The following is a 24,207-nucleotide window of genomic DNA, read 5'->3' on the forward strand; positions in this document are numbered from 1 at the left end:
AAGGGTAAGATGTGTGTTCCAAAGGAGGGGACAGTCCCAAAAAGAACACTGCAGTAATCCATCTACAGAGTGCTAAGTGTATGAGTGACTAAGAGGAAAGCCTCTTGATCTAGAAAAGATCACAATTGAAGCAAAATAATAAATATAATGATGGTTGTAAAAAGGCATTCATGCCTACAGCTTACTCTTGTTATTCAGTCAAGAATCATGGGTGCAATAGGACTCCCAAGTTGTGGGACAACTCTATTTGCAGAAGCATCATCTTATCCAGAATCAAATATGAACTATTTCAGGACTCAAATCCAATTCTGTCTTAATAGGTTTTAGTGAAATCCCATTTTTGGACCAAAATAGCCTCCAGACACTGAGTCTACCATATCATTTACATGGTGGAGATATAACTGCATTGGATACCATCAGCATATTGAAACTTCAACTCATGCCAGCACATGATCTAGCTTAGTAGCTTTGCATGGTAGTGGGGAGAGGATCAAGTCTTGTAGCAGTCCATAATGGAGCACTTGATCTCCTTCTATTGACTGACATCAGCCTAACATCAATCAGCCTAACATTAATACATGGCAAGATACTGGAAAAGATAATTTAAAAAACCAGATCTATGAACATCTAGAAACAAATAAACGTATAACTAAAAGCCAGCATGGGTTTGTTAAAAACAGGTCATGCCAAACCGATCTTATTTCATTCTTTGACAAAATGACTACATTAGTAGACCATTGAAATTGTGTGGATGTAGTATACCTAGATTACAGTGGCATTCGACAAAGTAGATCACAAACTTCTTCTTGGTAAATTAGAAAAATGTGGGATAAACAGCATCACCACCAAATGGATTTGTAACTAGTTGACAAACCACATTTAATGAGTAGTCCTTAACGGTACTACATTAGAAGTAAACAGTGGGGTACCACAAGGTTCCATCTTAGATAAAGTATTCTTCAATATCTTTATAAATGACGTGGATGAGGGAATAGAAGGAGAACTCATCAAATTTGCAAATGACACTAAGCTGGCAGGAATAGCCAACATCCCAGAAGACAAACTCGGGATCCAAAAAGATCTTGACAGTCGTAAACAATGGGCCCTATCCAACAAAATGAAATTTAATGTGGAGAAAAGCAAGGTTTTACATAGCAGGAAAAACCAAAGGTACATGTACAGATTAGTCAAAACCTGGCTCAAAAACTATAACTGAGAGGGACATTGGAGTCTTAGACAATCACTTAAACACGAGCCAGCAGTATGTGGCAGAAGCCGAAAAAACCTAATATAATCTTTGGTTGTATAAACAGAGGCATCAAATCAAAATCACAGTAAATTTTAGTACTACTTTATAAAGCCTTATTAAGACCACACCTGGAATATTTCATCCAGGTTTCGTCATCACATTACAAGAAAGATGTTGAGACTTTGGAAAAAGTGCAGAGAAGAGCAACTAAGATGATTAAAGCCCTGGAGACTAAAACATATGAAGAACAGTTGCAGGATTTGGGTTTGGCTAGTCTAGAGAAAAGAAGGACTAAAGGGTGACATGATAGCAGTATTCCAGTATTTGAGGGACATATTGTTTTCCTTAAAATATTTTCTTCTAATAGCATTCTGATTAATGAGAACATATTTCTTGCCTTGTTATGAATGTATTCAGTAATATTAGGCCTGGTTAACATAGCATTTTCTTTTTTTAATAGTCTACTTTTTTTCTTTCATTGTTGTTGCAGTTTCTATTATAAAATGTTTGCCACAATTAACATTTTAAATCACTGGAGTTGCTATAATGTTTCCAATTCCACGGGAAGCTGACATTTTAGTATATTTAAGAATATTTTACATTAACTCTAATCTTCAAGGTCATAAATGGTATGGACCAAAGCCCTTTTAAGATTAGCTTCCACCTATAGCCATGATAGCGAACCCTATGGCACGTGTGCCACAGGTGGCACGCGGAGCCATTTGTTAGGGCACGCAAGACATTGCCCTGTCAGTTGCAGCACACATGCACATGCTGGCCAGCTGACATCGACCTTCTTTTGAGGCTGTTTTTCACCCCCCGGAGGCTTTAGTAGCCTTCAGGAGGCTTTCCTGAAGACTCCGGAGGGCAAAAAATGGCCCTATGGACAAACCAGAAGTCACCATTCCCAAACTTCTGGGTTCCCCGTAGGGCTGTTTTTCACCCTCTGGAGGCTCCAGGGAAGCTCCTGAAGCCTCTGGAGGGCCTCCGTGGGGAAGGGGCTGTTTTCACCCTTCCCAGGCTCCTAGAAAGCTTCTGGAGCCTGGGGAGGGTGAAAAAAGCATGCCAAAAGTGAGGGGAGCGCTGGTCACAGACACATGTGCGCTTGGTCGCGTGCATAGCATTATGGGTGTGGCATGCCTATGCACGACCCCCCTGCACTCCCCCCGCTTTTGGCACGCAATCTAAAAATGGTTAGCCATCACTGACCTATAGGAATCTGTCCAACCTTTGCTGTAATAACCCTTCCACTTGCTATCTAAAGAATGGAAGGTGTACATCAGGGGTGTCCAAACTTGAGAACTTTAAGACTTGTGGACTTCAACTCCCAGAATTCCCCAGCCAGCATGGCTGGCTGGGGAATTCTGGGAGTTGAAGTCCACAAGTCTTAAAGTTCCCAAGTTTGGACACCCCTGGTGTACATAAAAGAAAAGGCTTTCCCAAGACTGATTAACAGGCACCAAAATTCTTTTTCAAAAAAGATATATTTATTTCAGAGTCCAAATCTAATTCAATAAATAGACCAAACTTTCAAAGTGTCCTTTCTGATTGCTACCTGAGCCATATGGTAATATTGACTTCTATTATTTTTAAGATTATCAATCTTTTTGTGGCTGTCATCATGGACAACTTCGATTATCTGACACGTGATTGGTCTATCCTTGGTCCACATCATCTGGACGAATTCAAAAGAATATGGTCAGAATATGATCCTGAAGCAAAGTAAGTTCCACTCATGACTACAATACATCCCCATCAAAGGAGGTGAAAAACAAAACAAAACGATGCCTAATTTAAGTCAATGGAGCTATTTAACCTTTTTTTAAAAATCTTTTTTTTAATAGAGGGAGAATAAAACACCTTGATGTTGTTACTTTATTGCGACGTATCCAGCCTCCCCTTGGTTTTGGGAAGTTATGTCCTCACCGAGTAGCCTGCAAGGTAGGCCGAGGTCATTGAATCTTTGAAAACCTCTACGTAATGCACTTTTCTAGAGAAGAGATACCTGTATATTCATTGCACCCAACTCTCCAGTGTTAATTATTAGCTTTTTCCCTAGGTTCTGTTAGATATTATTACAAAAATAATGCTTTCTTTCCTTTGTTTTGATTCATTGATATGGAGTAGTATTTGACTGGTAGTAAAAGGAAGCTTTGAAGAATTCATTCAATAGTCAAGATTTTTATTAACTGCCTGTTCACAGTTAAGAGGGATAGAATCAAGATCACGTGAAGTGTTAATGCCACTTTATAAGGCCTTGTTAAGGCCACACTTGGAATACTGCATTCAGTTTTGGTCACCACGATGTAGAAAAGATGTGGAGACTCTAGAAAGAGTGCAAAGAAGAACAATAAAGATGATTAGGGGACTGGAGGCTAAAACATATGAAGAACAGTTGCAGGAACTGGGTATGCCTAGTTTAATGAAAAGAAGGACTAGGGGAGACATGATAGCAGTGTTCCAATATCTCAGGGGTTGCCACAAAGAAGAGGGAGTCAAACTATTCTCCAAGGCACCTGAGGGTAGAACAAGAAGCAATGGGTGGAAACTAATCAAGGAGAGAAGCAACTTAGAACTCAGGAGAAATTTCCAGACAGTTAGAACAATTAATCAGTGGAACAGCTTGCCTCCAGAAGTTGTGAATGCCCCAAACCTGGAAGTCTTTAAGAAGATGTTGGATAGCCATTTGTCTGAAATGGTATAGGGTTTCCTACCTAGGCAGGGGGTTGGACTAGAAGACCTCCAATGTCCCTTCCAACTCTGCTATTGTAAAGTTAAGAAAGGAGGTAAAGAAAGCTCCCCCTAAATAAAGCAATATTATTGATGGTTCTTAGTTTTAAAAAAAAATATATGACATGGATTTTGCCCCTGAGATTACTAGCTCATATGACTCATGTAACTTCCAATTAGGACTCAAAGGCCAGCTGAGGTACTTCAATCAAAAATGGTTGCCTATCAACATAAAATATAAGCAGGAAAAGCACAGTAGCTTCTGGTTGTGTGGACGTTTCAGGTTTATACTGAAGTTGTATACACAAACACCATCCTATCTTCAACAGATCACCAAGTTGTGGAAATAGCAATAGCATTTAGACTTATATACCGCTTCATAGTGCTTTTACAGTCCTCTCTAAGTGGTTTACAGAGTCAGCCTATTGCCCCCAACAACCTGGGTCCTCATTTTATCTACCTCAGAAGCAGTGGTGGGTTCCTCCCGGATCGCACCGGATCGCGCGCGCTCCCTTTCAGCGCTCCACCTGGCTTGCGCGCTCCCTTTCAGCGCTCCACCTGGCTTGCGCGCTCCCTTTCAGCGCTCCACCTGGCTTGCGCGCTCCCTTTCAGCGCTCCACCTGGCTCTCGCGCTCCCTTCCGGCGCTGAAACCGGAAGTACAGTTTTGCCCGGCCCTGGCGAAGCAACGACGCCTGTCTGCGCTCCACCAGCTCGGCTGGGAACGGAGATGTTTCCTCAGCGGAGCTCCGCTCCGCTCCGCTGAGGAAACATCTCCGTTCCCAGCCGAGCTGGTGGAGCGCAGGCAGGCGTCGTTGCTTCGCCAGGGGCGGGGCAAGACTGTACTTCCGGTTTCAGCGCCGGAAGGGAGCGCGAGAGCCAGGTGGAGCGCTGAAAGGGAGCGCGCAAGCCAGGTGGAGCGCTGAAAGGGAGCGCGCAAGCCAGGTGGAGCGCTGAAAGGGAGCGCGTGCGATCCGGTGCGATCCAGCAGGAACCCACCACTGCTCAGAAGGATGGAAGATTGAGTCAACTTTGAGCCTGGTAAGATTTGAACTGCCAAATTGCAGTCAGTGGCAGTCAGCAAAAGTAGCCTGCAATACTGCTCTCTAACCGTGCACCACCACGGTAATGCCTTAACATTTATACTAAGGAAGTAGTAAGCAAGTAAATCATAGCATGAAACTACTAATTTAGATTAGCAAATGCCTTTAAATTACCCATGAGGAGAGCATGATGGAAAGGATCATCTTATTTTCTTTGGTAAATAAAATACTTATAGTTAAATTTAATTTTAAATTTAAAAAAAATAAACCACATGGCTTATTTCAGAACAATGGAAATTTAAAAGATATCTAGAATCGTAATCCACAGAAATTACTTTTGATTCTTCCTGCCACTGTAAATATTTCCCACTGATTTTATGAGAGCACTAAACAACTATGAAGCTATCAAATAAAAAGAAATGAAACTTTTAGTAATTATAACAAATATTTATCTTCTTATCTTAATGTATAAAGTGTGTTTGGTATGAATTGTTTTATGCGTTAATTATAAAACACGCTTATGGAACTCTCGTGTCAGGCAGAATTCCCTCTATTTTTGTAAGATATCCCTATAGCATTCAGCTAATGACAACTATGAATAATAATAACTAGTTGACTATGATATGTCATCCTTTGCATTTTTAGATTAATTTCCTGGGCATACACTTTAAACATCTGCTAAACACATACTGAACCTTCTTTGTGTCTATTTGTTTTTTAAACATCTGCAGAGGTTGGTAGCCATGAACATGCCCCTAAACAGTGATGGAACAGTTATGTTTAATGCTACCCTATTTGCTTTAGTAAGAACAGCCTTGAAGATCAAAACTGAAGGTAGGAGCCTACAATAAACATTTTAATCATTCTTTATTTCTCCTTATCAAATAATTAGTACTGATCTTTGGTATATGTGGTGGCCACCCTGGAGATTTTGTAAATGTAAAAGGTTGCATGTATGTCTATGGAGATTCTCAGCCATCCAGGTCATGGTTGTCCCAAAGGTGCTTTTTTTTTCAAGAGGCAACTGGACTTTCTGGTTTTTCTTTGAAGACGTTTCACTTCCCATCCAAGGAGCTTCTTCAGCTGTTACTAATATAAACTTCAAATGACCAGCTGTCTGCAAGGAATAGAAATCCTTACATTCCCCACTATCCAGTCAGAGCTGAAGAAGCTTCCCGAATGAGAAGCAAAACATCTTCAAAGAAAAACCATAAGATATAGTTGTCTCTGGAAAAAAAGCAACTTTAGATTGCAATTTATGGTTCTCTGTAAAAGTATTGTAATTATGTTTGTAGCACAAAATCTCAGTATTTTGTGGGACAATAGTTTCCTTTACCGAAAAATAGGATAGCTGGTGGGAATCAGTTGCACTTTGAACTTGGTATGTACACTGGTCTTGATTTCTCAAAATCTCTAGCCTTCAAAAAATTGCATATACATGCAATCAGAAAGTATGTTTTATCAAATATGAATTTCATCAGTATCAGTAGCTTCTTTATTTTGCACATTTGCTTCAATTTGGTATCTACAGACCAGGGGACCAATTATTCATAACCATTGTCTTCCTTTTGACAGCTGCTTCAGTACATCCAGGGAATTTACTATCAGGAGATAAAATTTTGCATATGTCCAATACATCAGATGACTTTTTGAACTACTCTATATTTTAAAGATATAAATCTGTTTGACAATGATGGCATTTCATATAAAGTCTTCCTTGTTTATGTTACTTGTTCGTTGAAATGGCTGTCACTAATGTTGGTGTCTGTCAATTTCCTTCTGGATTCTAACCAGTATTTCATCTGTGCTGATTGCTGAAGGATCTGTGAAATCAGCCTCCCGCTGTCACCCTCCAGCTATCACCCTCCAATTCAGGCTTGTGAGCTTCTCAAATGTATCCCGGTGGCCACTGTGTTTGTTTCTCTAGTCATTCTCTTCCCTTGCCACAAAAACAGAGCAATGTGGGGGTGTTCCTGAAACAGTCCAAGTCAGACAGGAACCACTTCAAAATCTGTTAATCCAATCGGCCAGTCTTGCTGTGGGAGGAGAACATCACAAATCTACTGGAAGTGACCTTCTCTTGAATCTGTGTCTTTTGAATCTAGAAGAGTCATATTTGACTATGTGGTGTTGTCCCAAAACAAAAGCAAACTAAGCTAGTATCAAAGCTGTTGACCTTTTGTGGAAACTTCATTTAATTTTGGCTTATCTGTAGAGATACAAACCATGTGCAGAGAGATTGACATTTTGCTCTTTAGTTATATATTAATATTTGTCTTCCTTCCTTCCTTCCTTCCTTCCTTCCTTCCTTCCTTCCTTCCTTCCTTCCTTCCTTCCTTCCTTCCTTCTCACTCTCCTCAGGAAATTTAGAGCAAGCAAATGAAGAACTCAGGGCAGTCATAAAGAAAATCTGGAAGAAAACTAGTATGAAGCTCCTGGACCAAGTTGTTCCTCCTGCTGGTGGTTAGTAACACGATTTCCTATAGCTTCTACATTTTAAATACAAAACACAGAAAAATACTATAACGGAATGCATTAATATTAACCGAGCGACAAGATAGTAAAGTTTTAGATACCAATTTACAGTAAAACACATAACATAGCATTCTGAAATAAAGAATTTAAACTTCAACCTTACATAAACCTTTCAATTTATAGGCTTCAAAATAATAAGAAGCCTTTATTATCTTCACTAACACATTTAAATTTGGAATTTAGTCTAAAATTTGTGAGCCATTCTTTCATTTATTTTCCTTCAACACAAAATGATTATGTAAGCTAATTTTTTTCTAAAATTTAAGAAAATATTTAATCAAGAGTAAGTAATTTTATTAAGAAACACAGAGTAAACAATCCGCTAATGTTAGTATATTAGCTAGAACTATGTAACTAAGAAAGTTATAATTGATTTAAATGATATTATGCATCTAAGTTAAATGCAAATATGCTTATTAACTATATATGGATGGTTATATTCTTGTTGATAGATACAGTGATAAAGTGTTGACTTTGGGTGATGTTCTGATTTGCTGTTTTCATTTTAAAAGTGCAGGATCTCTTGTACAGTTAGAAAACATCTGAGGCTGCTGTCAGACATCCAAGAGACCCAGCTATTGGGGTTCATCTTCTAAAATGTTTATATTTTACTGTACTTCTTTACAGTGGCGGATTAAGGCTCACTGGTGCCCTAAGCACTGACAAATCTTGGTGCCCCCTTTCTTTGTACATATTATACAAATCTTCATTGGCTTTTTTTTTCTTTCTCAACTTTGTGGTGCCCCCTTTGGGCCTGGTGCCCTAAGTATGTGCTTAGTCTGCTTAATGATTAATACAGCACTGCTTCTTCTTCTTTTTTATATATACAATATACAATAGTAGAGTTGGAAGGGACCTTGGAGGTCTTCTAGTCCAACCCCCTGCCTAGGCAGGAAACCCTATACCGTTTCAGACAAATGGCTATCCAACATCTTCTTAAAGACTTCCAGTGTTGGAATACTAAAGAAAGTCCAGTCTTTAGTATTATTGCACCCTTCAAGCTCACTCTGGTTTAGGTTTTTAAAAATGACTTACTGCTGAAGGTACTAAATTCTGTCCTCCCTCCAAAGATGACCTCCTTAGTATTTTAGGAGACAGAGAGAGAGAGAGAGACAAAGAGAAAGAGCATGTTTAGCTGTCCTACTTTTCAGCCAGCCCAGAAGAAGCCCCTGGCAACTGACAACTCAGATTCAGGGTGGGATGGGACAATGCCAAGCAATGCCAACTGTCCAGAGAACAGATACTGCACATTTAAAATGACATTTCTGTGCCCCCTTCTGCTTTTTTCTAGCCCCACAGCTGATTTCTTGCATGGCCTAGATGAGTTTGCTTTTGTTGTAACAATGTGCTTGAGCTTTTTCTGCAGCTTCTATTCCTTTCAACTATCAGTCTTTTCAGAATATTCTGAAGCAATTCTGTTTTAGGGTGGTGGCATGGAATCAGTGTTGCCTCTGGCCAGCTTTATTCCCCTCTTTTTATTGAAATACGGAGGCATGCTTCAGAATAGCAAGCCATGGCTGTCTAAACTGAGCATGAAGAGCCTTTTACTGAGTATGTGATTCAGACCTAACACACAATGCAGGCCTTCTTTTAAATGGAGTTGGAGAGTTCAGCACAATTGCCTCACCGTGTACAAAATGATATCAATGTATTGTGACAGGATGAGTGACCGAACCTGCCTAAAGCAAAAGCACAAAAGTTGTCATTAAAATGCAGGAAAGAGAAGACTGCCAAATTTTGGTGCAACACTAATTCACCAGCACAGAGAAATCTTTACAGAGTATAGGCAACATGAAAAAGGAAAGGACGTCATAATAATCTGGGAATAAGAAATAAAAACAAACCTATAGGAAAGGAAGCCTGCAGATTCTCACGAGTCTGAAATAAGTTCAGGATTATATAGCTTCAGTTTAAGCAACATCCTAATTTGAAGAAAACTTTGTGAATTGGTTTATATTTGAAATATACTGGTTTATATTTCAGATCAGACCAATGGCTTAGAATGAAAATAGATGAATTAAGGACATGTATTGGATAAACCAAAGTTTTTAATTTATGTTAAGTTAGGTCACATTATTTCATTAGTTTCAATATGCATTACCACTCTCAGACAAGACTAAACAGACTAAATGTTACAGTCATTTCACCATCTCTCAATAATAAGCAGGGTTATGGAATAAGAACTACTAATATAAGAAGGTATTATATATTTTTAGATACTATTAGCATTAAATCCACTAATTTTCTTAATTAATTAATACCTCGAAAGAAACTAAAAGTGATTTGCATATCATGTGACAAGTTACATTGCAAAAAATGTAGTTCAAAATGAACGATAATAGGAAGAAAACCCCCCTAGAAGTCATTAGTCTGTTTTATTCAAAGGTTTCTTTTAATGCCCCTATTTTTAACTCTTTTCCAAGCACAGACACCTATCTAGTATTCTCTTTTTTCTTCCATACTTGTTTTGTTGAAATTCATTCCCTTCTAATATTTGTTTCTACACCCACTTCTTCCTAGCTGTTCCCCTTCACATACCTAGCAATGTATACTGTGCCCAAATTAAGATATTAAGAAAGGGTCCATGTTTGGTCTGTGATATGTGCTCTACATCTCTCCCCTTTGCATATTCTGCTGTTCTACTACAAGCAAGAAATTGCAAGCAAAGGCAGGTGAATGTGGGAATATGGATTTGTGAATATCCACTTTCAAACATGCTTATACATCAGAAAAAAACATTTGTATATTCTAATAGGTCAGCTTAAGGCATGTTTGTCTATTATAGTGTACAAAGTATTTTGTCCCATTTACTTTATTTCTTAGTCCTCTGAAATCCATTTTAAATAGCATTCTCATATTAAAATTAATAGTTATAGAACTTTTTGAAAAGAAGCTTTGTCATAAGCTCATAATTATCTTAATAAATATTTTTATTTGTATCTCGCCTTTATTGTTTTTACAAGTAACTCAAAGCAGCAAACATAACCAACATGCTTTCTTACTATTTTCCCCACAAGAGCAACTCTGTCAGGTGGATTGGGCTGAGATAGAATGACTGGCCCAAATTCACTTTCATGGCTCAGGTGGGACTTAAATTCACTGTCTCCTGCTTTCTAACTGGAATCAGATTTGGGTTAATGTCAGGGTTCCAAGTAACTTGAAGCTAGGGTTTCCTCAAAGTTCCATTTTATTGGAGATATAATATTGGCACATCTGGGAAAACCCAAATCTGAAAACTTCCAGGTTTTCCTCACCCAAGTGAAAGTTTAAGTCCCTGCCCAGCACCCACATGTCCATCACATGATCCAATCAGGATCCAATCCAACTGGAGATGCCTCCCAGTCACACCACTCCAGGTGCAGGGCAAGATATCCTTGACTTTCTGAGAAAGAAATGTTATTTAGACTATCTATCTCCCATACGCCATATAATCCCCCCTCTCATTTTCCCACAGTAGAAAATGTGGCAGGCCTCAAGGCCCAAAAGGTGTAAAAGATAGCTTCCAGGCCTCACACCTGGTATCTTAACCATTACCAATATCAGATCTGTGTGCAGATTTCATTTCTTTTTTACTTTTATGACATCCAGGTTTTAGCACCATCTTTTATTCAGAGGTAGTCCTTAAGGTGTGTACTTTGTCAGTTGGTGTCTCCTTCAACATATTAGATTAATATAGGCATTACCGAGCAGGACAGAACATACAGGCAGTTGGACTAATCAAAAAACCAAATTCTTATCATTCTATGAATTCCTTTGTGTGTAGGCTCAAAATGCATGTCAGTATTGCATGATTTTCTACTGTACTAAATTCTGAAGTATTCTGTTTATACGGACAGGGGAACAGTCAGCGCAACTATTCCGTGGGCATTTTAGTGGTTCAAAGGAGAAGTTAATTCAGTGTAGTCTCAATGAGATTCATTTTAAGAAAATAGTTTCCAAGGTAGATTACACATTAGGTGCTCTCATCCTTTTCAAATAAAGTTAAATAAGCATGATAATTTAAAGACTAAAATTACCTGACTTTGAATTGCTAGGACATCTAAGCTTCCATTGTCACAAATGGAGGTTGATGAGGATCTTTTCAAAAGACATTTTGTCACATGATAAGATCAGGCTCCGTAATGCTATTTAAGAGACAGCATGGAACAGACTGGACTCCCAACCAAGCAACTTTAAATCTTAAATTTTGTCCGTCTAACTCTTCTAATGGAGCACAATATAAAATATATTACCAAATATGGGCCTGCTCTATAGGTAGTACTGTTAATCTAACCAGAATAATAACATTATTTCGGGAAGGCATTTAATACCATCTTGCAATGATGTAAAAAGTAACATGGATGAATTTTTTTTTTTAAAAAAAATCTCTTTTCTGAAATCAGAATCAGATATGGTAGCAAAACAATATATTTGATTCAGTAGTAGGTTGCAGACGGTACACCCTGGTACAGGTGTACCGGAGCCAACCCGGAGCACCAGATACTATTCCGGTACGGTGCTCTGGAGGGCCCACCCGCCCGCCAAAGCTCCTTACTGGAGTTTAAAGGCTTCTGCACTTCCGCACAGCTAAATGGCACGTACAGCACCTGTGCAACGCTCCGGGGAGCAGCTGGAACATCACGGAGCGTCACGGAGGCGCTTGAATGCATGCGTGCACTACTCACATGTGCATGTGCGCTGAACGCGTCCATGAGGATGCCGCCAACCCCGCTCCAACTATATCGGTTGGAACGGGATTTGCAACCCACCACTGATTTGATTATAACACTAGTAAAAAAAACTGCCCCTTTTGTTCCTTCAAATTACCACCAAAGTGTGAAAGGCCATCCAGAGGAGATCTGGAATCTGTCAGTGAGTAGAATAAGAGTAGAGCAATGAGAATCTCACTATGAGCCAAGCGTAGAAGTTAACTTGTTCTTGAAATGATCACTCATGAGTAATATCTTTTAATAGTCATAATACTATTCAACATATCCAGTTATTGGAAACTAACATCGGACAAAATTCTTTCGTATTCCATAATAAAATCTTCCTAAAGACCCCATGAAGCAAAACTTCCCGTGTAAGGACATAAATTTAAAATAGTAGCATTTGCTCCAAAGCCTGATTTCTGATACCTGTCACTTTATTTTATATGAATTATAATTGGCTGAATATTGCCACTCAGAGAAAACCTACATAGCAACTCAATAGTTTAGGAAGTTAGGTGAATAACAATAACTGGACATTTTGAATTTGTTATAAATAACAAATTTATCAATAATGTCAAAGCTACGTGAAGCTCCCATAAAATTGTGATAGTGAAATTACAATTTTTTTTTTGTCATGGAGGGGAAATTGTCAGTTTAGTTTCTTAATTAAATTTAGATTTTACCATCTCCAACATGCAGCTCTTGCCTAAAAAGTTGCACATCCCTCCTTTAAAAGGACTGAGTCCAAATAAACCTGAGAATTTCCCAGGATGCTCTTATATCTTAAGCAATTTGGTTCAAATGGATGAAAGTATTTCGGGTCGATGAAACTATCAGCCTCTTAAAAGAACTGCTTCCTCTTTGAATTCTAATAAAATAATTTATTTTCCTTTCATAAGACATAATTCACTTACCTGCTTCTAACTGCTTAGCCTAGTTTGCCTGTTAAACATTGCTTTATGCTAGATTCAGGTTGCCTTGTTATAAGCCAGAACCCCTAATGCACAGAGCACCGATCACATTTTTTTCCTCACTTGGATAGTGTATATATTGGCTTTTAATGAAATGCGCTGAGGTGGGAGATATCTCTCTGGTCTGTTCATTTAGATGATGAGGTAACCGTGGGGAAGTTCTATGCCACCTTTCTGATACAGGACTACTTTAGGAAATTCAAGAAACGGAAAGAACAAGGACTGGTGGGAAAATACCCTGCAAAGAACACCACCGTTGCATTACAGGTGACTTTGTTTTTCCTACACTTTAACTAACCATCTTGCAAGTTTATTAATAACCACAGGTAAAATAGCTGTAGAGGCAATCAGCAATGCTACAAGGACTGTTCTTTGTAATGATACCCGGGGCCCTTCAACATTAAGAGGAGTAATCTTGTTTTTGCTGTGGGTTGAAAGGTAAGTGAAGAATATTTTAAAGAAGCCGCAGCAGATAGGATGAAGGTAGGTGTTACGTTTTTAAGATGCCAATCTCCACAACATCATGTATGAGAGTCAGGTTCCACGTGAATTTAAGTGGTGTGTACAGTAAGTAACCTTTCTATATGAACTCTCTTCTGCATACGTGAAGATCTCAGAAGATCCAGAAATCTGCATTGACAATAGGAATAAAGAAGCTTGAAAATGTCCCTTGAGGGAAAAGAGACACCTCCGAATACTGTGAATGTACATGGAATTACCACACTTCTTATTTTCATTATTTTCATCTGCACTCATTCCTAAACAGCAACATAATAGCTTCACTATATGATGTTGGAGAAAGCATCCCATTAATTAAATCAACATGGACATAGCGCTGCATGTTCTAAGATGAGTATGGTTGTATAGAAGCATTAATAAATCTGAGCAAGGGCTTTTCTGTATATCTTTCCACCAATGTGTGAAGCTTATGGGCATGATCATCCAGTGGAAAAAGCTGGCCTGCACATATCCCATTCCCATTTGCTGAAAGATAAAGACATAAAGAGAGCTCCTTAAGAAGCATTGTTTGACAAAGGAGGTAAAGCTTTGATTCAGGGTCTGCTAGAAGTAGAGATGGCCCTACCCTTGGGCAAAATGAGGACACCTCCTCAGGAAGCAAATCCTGAGAGGCAACAGTGAAATATCAGATTGTGTTAGGAAGCTTTCCCGGAAGTTCATAAGGTAGCCTGCTATCCTTAAAGAAGATGGCAGATACTAGTTCATTGTCAGGGATGAAGTATGATATTACCGGCCCATCCAGCAGCTAAAGATATAAGGATAAGGCAAAACTGTTTGTAAGAATACAGATAACATCTATGAGTGCCATAGGTATGTGAACTGCAGACTACATGCAACTCTTCAGTTTTGTGGTCTCAAAAGCAAATGCAGAATTGGTGTGAGGGAAAACTTTATGGTTGAAGTTTTTTTTTTTTTTTTTCAAAAAGTTTTATTGGTTTTTTTAAAAACATTTATGTGGAAAAGGGGTAGGTGGAATTACAAATTTTGGCAGTTGCAAATGTGGCAGACGCCCCCTCCCTCCAAACTCCTAGGTTACATCAAAATATCAAATCTTAATACATAATCATAAAAAGTCAGCATCTTAATTCTAGAAAAAATAATTTTCAATCAATTTATATAATTATAATATATAGTCTAGTTATAAATTCATATTTACTTTCGGTCTGTTTATAACATTGTGATTTCCTTATTTATTTTTGTGATCTGAGTTTTCTTGGTGTTGCCCCTTCACCCCCCGCTGGCAGAGCTCCGGCCCCTCCCGTGTCCTGTATGACCGTTGTAGTATCTTCTGTTTTTTCTAGGTTGGCTTTGTTTTTTTCCATAAAGGCCTGTGCCTCTATGGGTGTATTAATTCTGATTCTTGTCTCCTCCCAGAATATTAGCATACCTTCAGGCATCAACCATCTAAACCACACCCCCTTCTGGTATAATTTATTCGCCAATTGCGAATAATTTTTCCTTTTTTCCCTAATTTTTTTGGGAATCTGCTTTAGAATGGTTATCTCCCTATCACAGTATGTCAATGTTTGCCCCCTTTGCACACCCAGTATTTCATCTCTTGTGGTTTTCCTAAGAAATTTAATGTGAACCTCTCTGGGTACATTATGTGTTCTGGCATATGCTGAATTCACTCTATAAGCTAGGTCTATCTCCCAATCCATCTGTTGTTTATCTTTGTGTATGTATTCAGCTAAAATATTAGTCATAATGTCCCTTATGTTTTCCCCATCTGCTTCTATTACATTTTGGAATCTAAGATAAAAGGACATTCTCTCAAACTCTATTTTCATTTGTTGGATGTCAAGTTCTTTGTTCCCCTTCTGTAAAGCCTCTACCCCCCCCCCTCGCCTCCGCCACCCCACCCTCCACAAGGTCCAGTCTCTGTGAGTTCTTAAAGATTTGGGCTTGGTTCTGTTTAATTTCATCTTTCATTTCCCTTAACTGTTTCTTAATTTCCTCCTGGCCCTGTAGAATTTGTTGAAGCATTTGTTGAAAGTCTATCTCTGTAGTCTTGGGTTGCATCAGTTCTGTTATCTTTGACTGTGTAGCTGGGCTAGACGTTGCAGACGTTGGGGCAGAAGTAGCAAATCCAGGCTTTCCAGGAGGTGGTCTTTTTGGAGGCATGGTTTTTAAAGCAAGGAAGTCTGTCAAAATAGAGACTGGGCAGCTGGAGAAGTAGAGCAGGCAGGCGAATCCAGAAGGCAGAGGATCCAAACAGATGGGGATTTCTTTAGTCAGTCTAGCAGTAGATGAAAGTTTTTTTCCCCAAAGAGTTCAAAGAAGAACAATCCACAAAAGATTCCTCTGGGTGGCTCGGAGACAAAGACCGGAAGCCTGAATTTTAGAGGTGGAGTCAGGTTTCACAGTTCATGAAGACAACGGAAGTGTGCCATCTTGCCCTGCCAGCTTTGGGCTCAGAGGCATAATAAAGTTTTAAAAATTCAAAAAGTTCTCAGTTCACCCATAGATTCTGGAGCTAAGTCCGATGAAAGTCACTTTTATAAGGGTGAGGCATCATTAGTTGGCTCTCCCCCCTCCTCCTTCCCCTGAGGGCGAAAGCAAAATTTTCTCAAGCCGCTTGTCCAAGGGAGGGGGGGAAATCCCCCTCCCTCTAGCCGCACCTCTGGCAAAAGTCCGAAAGTTTAACTTTTTTTTCTTAAAAAGATGCTGAAGGGTCCATAAATTTAAGATAGAGGGAATGGAGAAGGGCAGCCTCTCACCACATTGCCGCTGCTTCGTTCAATAGCGCGTTCTCCGATCGGCATGGGGCGAGGCGCGCGCACACGGGCGCCCTCCGATACTGCTCCCCGGTGCCTAGAACGAAGCGGAGGAGCCCCCGCCAGCCGCCGCCGATGCCAGGACCCTCCGCGAGCCGTTCCCTCGGCAGGACACCTCTCCGGGGCATCCTGTGCCCCCCCAGAAGCGGGGGAAGCCCACCGGGAGAGCGGGAGCAGGCAAAGGCTTGCCTGTCGCCGTAGCCGCCGGAACCGGAAGTGGCAAAACTGTTTGTAAGAATACAGATAACATCTATGAGTGCCATAGGTATGTGAACTGCAGACTACATGCAACTCTTCAGTTTTGTGGTCTCAAAAGCAAATGCAGAATTGGTGTGAGGGAAAACTTTATGGTTGAAGTTTTTTAAGAAATCGGACAAGCAAAAAAAACCTCGCCTCCCTCCTCCTTCAAATTGCACACTCTCAAGATCTCTCTCTATAGCCACGAAACGTTGCTTCTGGGTTCATGTTCCTTTAATATCCCACACTGGCAAAATCCAGAACTGGAACATTACCAAACGCTAGTGTGCCTCATACAACATACATCATGTTCCCATTGATCAGCAAGTAGCTGGCTTTAGAACTAATTTCATAATAAATCCCATTACTTCAGAAGATCTCACTTCTGTCATCCCAATAGTTCTGCCCAGCTGGCCTCTAACTCTGAACAAACATAGTTTGTTCACCTACATAGTTCATCACAAAAAGGTTGCATGGGTCAGGGGAAGTTCTTCTCACTCACAATCCCCCAAAAGGATGGAGGTGGCACAGTGGTTAGAGTACAGCACTGCAGGTTACTTCAGCTGACTGCTAGCTGCAGTTCAGCAGTTCAAATCTCACCGACTCAAGGTTGACTCAGCCTTCCATCCTTCCGAGGTGGGTAAAATGAGGACCCAGATTGTTGGGGGCAATAGGCTGATTCTGTAAACTGCTTAGAGAGGGCTGTAAAAGTACTATGAAGCGGTATATAAGTCTAAGTGCTATTGCTAAAGCTTAAAACTAAAAATGTAAAAAACTGAAATCCATGTGTATGACATAAAGCCACATTTGCACCATTCAGTGCAGCTTCACTATCTCTCTTCACCATAACATTTGTTGAAGTGGTCATAACCAATTACACATTCAGATGGCTAAGCCTCTTTCTGATATTTTTGCATATTGCAGAAAGATCAGGAAAGTGAGCGCAATGAAGGTCAGGCCTTTTACACATGTTGATATGTTGTTGGGGGCTATTGTTGCTTAGGTCTATTTCTTTTATTAAATGTATCATTCTGGAGATGTGTCTAAATTATACAATCCAATTGGTGTGATACAAATAGCACAACCAGGAGGTATGCTTCAGAACGGAAAATCTGATGATTTCAATTATCTCTTTTTCTTTGATAAATACTTTTTCTAAAGGATAGTCATTTTTAAAGTCATTTTGGGGGTCACATCTTGTTTTTTTAGTTATTAGCTGAATTAGGAGCTATTTTAAAAAGTTCTGTATGATAAAGACCAAGTTTTCTTTTCTGAATAGCATTGTTAGGATGTGAAAAGAATTTATTGGACCTGTAGGATCCTTAGCTTATTACATAATTATTTTTACACAAATGCTGTAGAAATAGATATTCATGTAAATAGGACCTGTATTTCTTCCTTCATAATTGCACTTGAGTTGAAGACCCTTTGGATGGGTGAAGTGGTAATTAAATCTTTTCCCATCCTGACTCTATGGCTGATTGCCAAACTGTGAAAGTTAATATTGGACATTTTCAGTTTTGAATCTTCTATTGGCTATAGTAACAGGTGGTGGCAGTTAGAGCTTAAAAACATCTCCCTGCTAGATCAAGCCATGACTCAGTGGCCAGCTCATTGCTTCTGAGTGCTCAAAGGTGAGACATACTTTTTTCTGCTGTCATTTCCTTACAACCGGTATTTATAAATGGCATCCTAATCCAGATAGAATATTGGGTCTCAGAACAAATAGTTGTTGATAGATACTGAAATTCCTTTATTTTATAACCACAACAATTGCAAGATGCTCTGGTGATGGCAATTTAAAAGACAAAACTCTCGATGCAGTTAAATTAATGATGGAAATGCACCTATGAGGCCAAAGGGCACTGAGTATGCATCAGCTGAGTCTGAGGAATGGTTACAATTGAACCCCTAGGATTAGGACTTAGTCACATAATAGTGAAAAAGGCTTCCTCCAGCAGATCATATGAAAAATATATAGTTGAGTCTTGGACAGTGGTACTAGTGATTAATCAACAATATCTCTAGCAGGTTCTAGAGAAGTGCTTTTTGTTCTAGTAGACATCTTTTCTAGCTAGCTATTTATTTTTCTTTTCTAGCTAAAATGACTACCTATTGTTCCTAGCACAAGGGTGTCAAACTAATGTCATCACGGCGATGTCATGTGACATACTGGGACTTTTTCCCCCTTTGCTAAATGGGGGGTGGGGTGGGCGTGGCCAGCATGTGACGCATCTGGCCCAGAGGCCAGGAGTTTAACAGCCCTGTCTTTTTGGTTCCTTTATTACAATTTTGTTTTTCATTTAAAACGAAGGTGGCTTTTATGACACTATAATATTTTAGCTGGAATGTATATTGCTTGGATGTTTAGGTCACAAAGAAAGGCAACATTCAGATTTTTTGGGTTGCAATATGAAAATTCGTTATGCTTCTGAAACATATATTTGTTGCTCTGTACCGGAGGTTGGCACCAACTATGATTTTTTTTAAAAAAATCAGTATTGGAAGACATACAGTGAACAAATATTTCAATTTTTTATGTATAACTATTTGTTTTTTCTGAAGGTGAATCATAAATTAGTTGATAATTTTTGCTCCATTACCTTGTTCATTACCTTGGCTACTGATCAAATATTTAAGAATAATCTTGAAGAGAGAAAGAAGTAAGGCTGTTCAAATTGTCTGAGTTTTCTTCGTGATACACAGCCGTGAGTGTAATATTGATATTTATAAACATTGTATAAACATTGATATTTTTAAAAATCATCATTTTTGCATTCTCCTATGGCACCTATAATTTCTTCCAGGTCACTATTATATATGGAACCATTCAAATGGCTCAGTGAAAATACAAAGAAGCCTAGCAAGAATCTAATAAGAATAGGAAGACAAATATAGCAAGGAATATTTCAGGTTCTAAAAATTCCAGTGTCTACAAAATAGTGGTGGGTTGCAGGTGGTATTGGAGAGTATCGGAGCCTACCCGGAGCAACGGATACCATTCTGGTACGGTGCTCCGGAGGGCCCACCTGCTTGGCCGAGCTCCTTACCTGTCTTTTAAGGCTTCCAGGCTTCCGTGCACACGCATGGCACGTACAGCGCCTGCGCAATGCTCCACTGAGCAGCTGGAGCATCACGGAGGCGGTAAAATGCATATGCACATCCACGTGGACGCCGCTGGGCCCGTTACAACCGTACTGGTACGGTTGGAACGGGATCCGGAACCCACCACTGTTACAAAAGCACAGAATATGGAGAAGAAACAGGAAGAATGAAAAATCTAAGGCTGGAAAGAAAATACCATTTATAGTTATTGGTGAAACTTGGTTGTTATCTATGATATCAATGAAAAGAAATAGCCCAGACAAAATGAGAGAAGTAATATTATACATAAAAAGAAGTACATATGTCTAGGATATGGGAATTTGAGACAAAGTCTGTTAGGAGGTGTACAAGATAACAAAAAGTGTACTAGATGACAAACGGTGAGCTGAGCTATGTTGCCATTTGATGGATAGAAGTTGGTTTAACAATTATGCCTAACCAAGACTTTGTGCTGCTCATTGTATGTATAAATGGCTAAGGTGAAAGTTTTAAAAAAATATATGATTATAAACTGCAGGTTTATATATAGCAAACAGCTTTAGGCAATGTCCACATTTAGGTGGATCTTGAGAAACAGAAACAATAGGCAGAAACCAACAAGATTAATTTGTACAACAATACAAAAGTAGAAAGAATCAAAAGCATGTTTATAGGATTTTGGAGGATTAGGGAACCAGACTGGGTAGCAGTGCATGGAAAAAAAAATTAAATTTGTTGGTGGATCACAAGTTGAACATGAGCTACAAAAACAAATGCAATTCTAAGGTGGATCAAGGGAAGTCATTCTTTCACTGTATTCTCTGATGATCAGTTCTTATGTAGAACATGTGTCTAGTTCTTGATATCTCATTTTTGAAAACACATTGCTAAATTGGAACAGAGAACAACCGAGATAAGGAATCCGTAAGAAAAAAACATATGAGGAAAAGTTGGAGGCACTGGCGATCTGTGGAAGAGAAGAATGTGGAAAAACAATATACTTGTATTTAAGTATCTGAAGGACTGTTTGCAGAGAATGTAGCAGAATTGTTCTGTTTTTCAGAAGATGGGAAAAGAAATGAGTTTCAGTTACAAAAAATTAGATGTTGCAATAGACATCAGGAAAAATGTCCTAATGATAAGAGAAGTGGAATAGTTGAACAGACTGCTTCAATGAGTGGCAAATACTCCTTTGCTAGTGGTGCTAAGATGCTGAACGATAAACTTTCAAGGTACTATTGTATGGATTACAGCATTGGATAGGGCAAAAGACTAAGCAACTGTTAAGGTCCTTTCCAGCCCTTAAATCTAATGCAGAAGAATACAGAGGTTACATGCAGAGGTGGGTTGCTCCCAGTTTGGCCCAGATTGGATGAACTGCTAGTAGTGGTGGTGGGAATCTCCACCCGGGTCGCGCAAGCACACCTGAACTGGTAGTAAAAAAATTGGCAACCCACCTCTGGTTGCATGGATGAATTGAGGCACCCCACAACTACCTTCTGAGCTATCTGCAACTTCTGAGTGGTCTTTAAGGCAGCCAATGTGGTGCATTTTGCAACAGTCCAAATGAGAAATGGCCAAAGCATGAATGAATGAACCTTCCAGTCTACCCATGGACACAATTGTGTGCAAGATTAAGTTGTGCAAATGTCCTCCTATGCTATGGCTTTCACCTGCTCATTGAGCAGGGAACTAGAGTTTAGAGAAATGCCAATTTGCATACTAACTTTGCGTGGGGAAGGACTACCCCTTTCAGAACCAAAGATGGCTAGTTCCTAGTTCTGGGAGATCCCCTAACCCACAACTACTTAGGACTGCAGGCTTGGACCTGAACTCAATCCAGCTTCTTAAAGCATCTTTGTAGAAATACCTTGCTCATGCTAGACAAATTAGGAACCACCATCAAAACAACCAACCAGGATCAGGAACAAAAGATCAGCAACCTTACCAACCTGCACCAATTTGAAATAGCTTGACTAAAGACCAATCAAAATCAAGACACCTGAATATAATGGCAGAAGCCCCCTCCCCCCATCAGTCCTTGCTCAGTTGTTTGCGATCTACAAAACAGACTACTTTGCCTCTAAATATATCAACCACAGATCATCTCGTCTAGGTCACCATCATTAAATCCTGAAGCCCCACTCTGCCCAACAGATACTGTGAAAGATACTACACCAATATACTAATTTACTTTCCGATGCATAATCTTCAAATATTCATATTCTCTGCAAAGATTAAAAATATTGTGATTGGCCTATGGGGATTCATTTTGGGGGATATTCCACACACATGCACTGAATTAATTATAGGCACATTTACAATTATAAATACTTCATTGTACAAAAAAAAAAGAGAGCAAAACCTCAGAAGACACTTTGGAAAAAGAAGAGGACTTTTCCTGCCACTCAGTAGGATTAGCATCTCTTGGCATATTTAGATGATTAGAACTACATTTTTGATTGAACCCTAATCCAACCCATTGTTGGTCTGGATTAGGGTTAGGGCATGTCCTTCAAAACTATGTTTCACACGTGTGGCAATGTCTTCAAAGACCTCATCAAAGTAGCCACATCTTTTTTTAGGATTGTGGTTCTAAATATATGCAGGGATGGGAAAGCAATTACATGAACCTGGAAAAAGTTGAAGCTACTTTTTAATCCAAAATCTGTCCTTTATAAACATTCCTGCATATTGTGGGAAAGACCCTTCTGTTTATACTTTTCAGGTTTGAATGTGATTTTTCTGCTGTAATGACTTATATATGGATTATCTATTTCACTGCTCTCCATATAGAAAACTAGCTAACTTCCATTTCCCCCTTTTTTGGTAGTAATATTATTGAAGATCAAAGGAAAGGAGAAAAGTGCAGAGTGAAAAAGAAACAAAAAGAAAACTCTTCCCTGCAACCATCTCCTAAAGCTGGGGTTTCAAATTCGATTTCATTGAGGGCCACATCAGGGTTGTGTTTGACATCTGGGGGTGGGGGTATGTGGCTGGGGTTGGCGTGGTCAGCTGAACATCACTCTTTTTCTGCTGTGACAGCCTGCTGCAACCCTCTGCCAATGAAAACAGAGTTCGAAGGGGCAATACACAAGTTCTATTTTCGCTGACAGAGGGCTGCAAGAGGCCATCACAGCTAAAAACAGAGCCTGGGAGGGCTGCATGTGGCCTTCCCAAGCTCTGTTTTTGCTGGCAGAGGCAATGCGGGCCAGTCCTTTGCTTTTTCCAGGGTGGTCCTGCAGGCCAGATTTAAGCCGGATCTGACCTATGGGCCTTGAGTTTGACACCCCTGTCCTAAAGGGAAAAACAACCCTATATCTGACCCGATTCTCTACAGTAAAATCTTTAAAGTTTTATCACTCCATTTTAAATCAGCAAAAGTTCATGCAGGTTTATCAGAAACAACAACATCCTATACAAATGACATCATCCACTCCTGGTTTTTTAAAAAAAATCCATTAAAATTTACCAACCAACTTCCATTTCTGATGTGGAAGGAAAGCTTTAACGCCAGACTGAAAAAAATTACAAACCCTTGAGTGGATTCAGTTCAGCAGAAATCCCTTAAGCCAAGCATCTAGGGAGGATTCATGATGAAGCAGATATCTCCAAAGACATGGAGACAGCCTTGTGATGAGATTGACCTGCATCTGGATAGCTGTTTCTCATGAGTAAACTGCAGGAATGGAGGTTTCTGCAGTCAGCTCATGAGCTAAGCAACTGTGTTGCCAAGAGATTTCCATTAAGCTCATACCCGCACTGTAGCCTTATGGAAACAAATTCTGCTGAGTCTCATTTCTTAATCCCTTTTGGAAATTGATTTTTAACTGCTTTTCAAATACTAGGAACCTTTTGATTGACAAGCTTTAATATGCACTGGGCGAATTTCTTTTAATCATTGAAATAAGTTTTAAAAGTAAGCTTAAGATTTTTAAAAAATGTCTTTTTGGAATAAACAACAAAAGGGTAATTAGAACATGATTTTGGAAATGTATAAATGGACTAAGTGTCCAGATGGATTTCAAACAAGATTTTGAAATTAATTATAAGAATTGTTCCCAAGGCAAAATGCTGTTGTTTTGAATTCTTTTTTTAAAAAAAACATGATAAGATGGAAATTTTAATGTTGGCAATTAGTGGGTGCTAGAAGAAACTAAAAATTACAATTAAAGGAGAAAAACATTTGCATATAACTTATTCACATAGAATAGAGCAAAATACCTTATCATAAGATGTGATGAAGGATATGTTTAAACAATGGATTCAGAAGTTAATCTTAAAAGTGTCCATTATTATAAACACACTATGTTCTGAAGAACAGGAACAAGTTATTAAATAAGACAGACTGATCTGAAATACAATCACTGTGA

The 24,207-nt window shown here is 39.2% G+C and overlaps 1 protein-coding gene across 4 annotated transcripts in view; it reads left to right on the top strand.

Moving 5' to 3' along the window:
* CACNA1D (calcium voltage-gated channel subunit alpha1 D) overlaps positions 1-24,207 on the top strand; it is a 253,198-nt gene that overhangs the window by 202,475 nt on the left and 26,516 nt on the right. For all 4 annotated transcript variants that reach the window (XM_081938854.1, XM_081938852.1, XM_081938855.1 and 1 more), the window contains 5 exons: positions 2,844-2,971; positions 3,094-3,190; positions 5,752-5,854; positions 7,382-7,483; positions 13,354-13,484. In XM_081938854.1, the coding sequence (XP_081794980.1) occupies positions 2,844-2,971; positions 3,094-3,190; positions 5,752-5,854; positions 7,382-7,483; positions 13,354-13,484 (561 nt within the window). The remainder of the gene's footprint in view (positions 1-2,843; positions 2,972-3,093; positions 3,191-5,751; positions 5,855-7,381; positions 7,484-13,353; positions 13,485-24,207) is intronic.

The sequence above is a fragment of the Natrix helvetica genome (assembly GCF_964273705.1).
Source record: "Natrix helvetica genome assembly, chromosome: 1".
Taxonomy (NCBI): Eukaryota; Metazoa; Chordata; class Lepidosauria; order Squamata; family Natricidae; genus Natrix; species Natrix helvetica.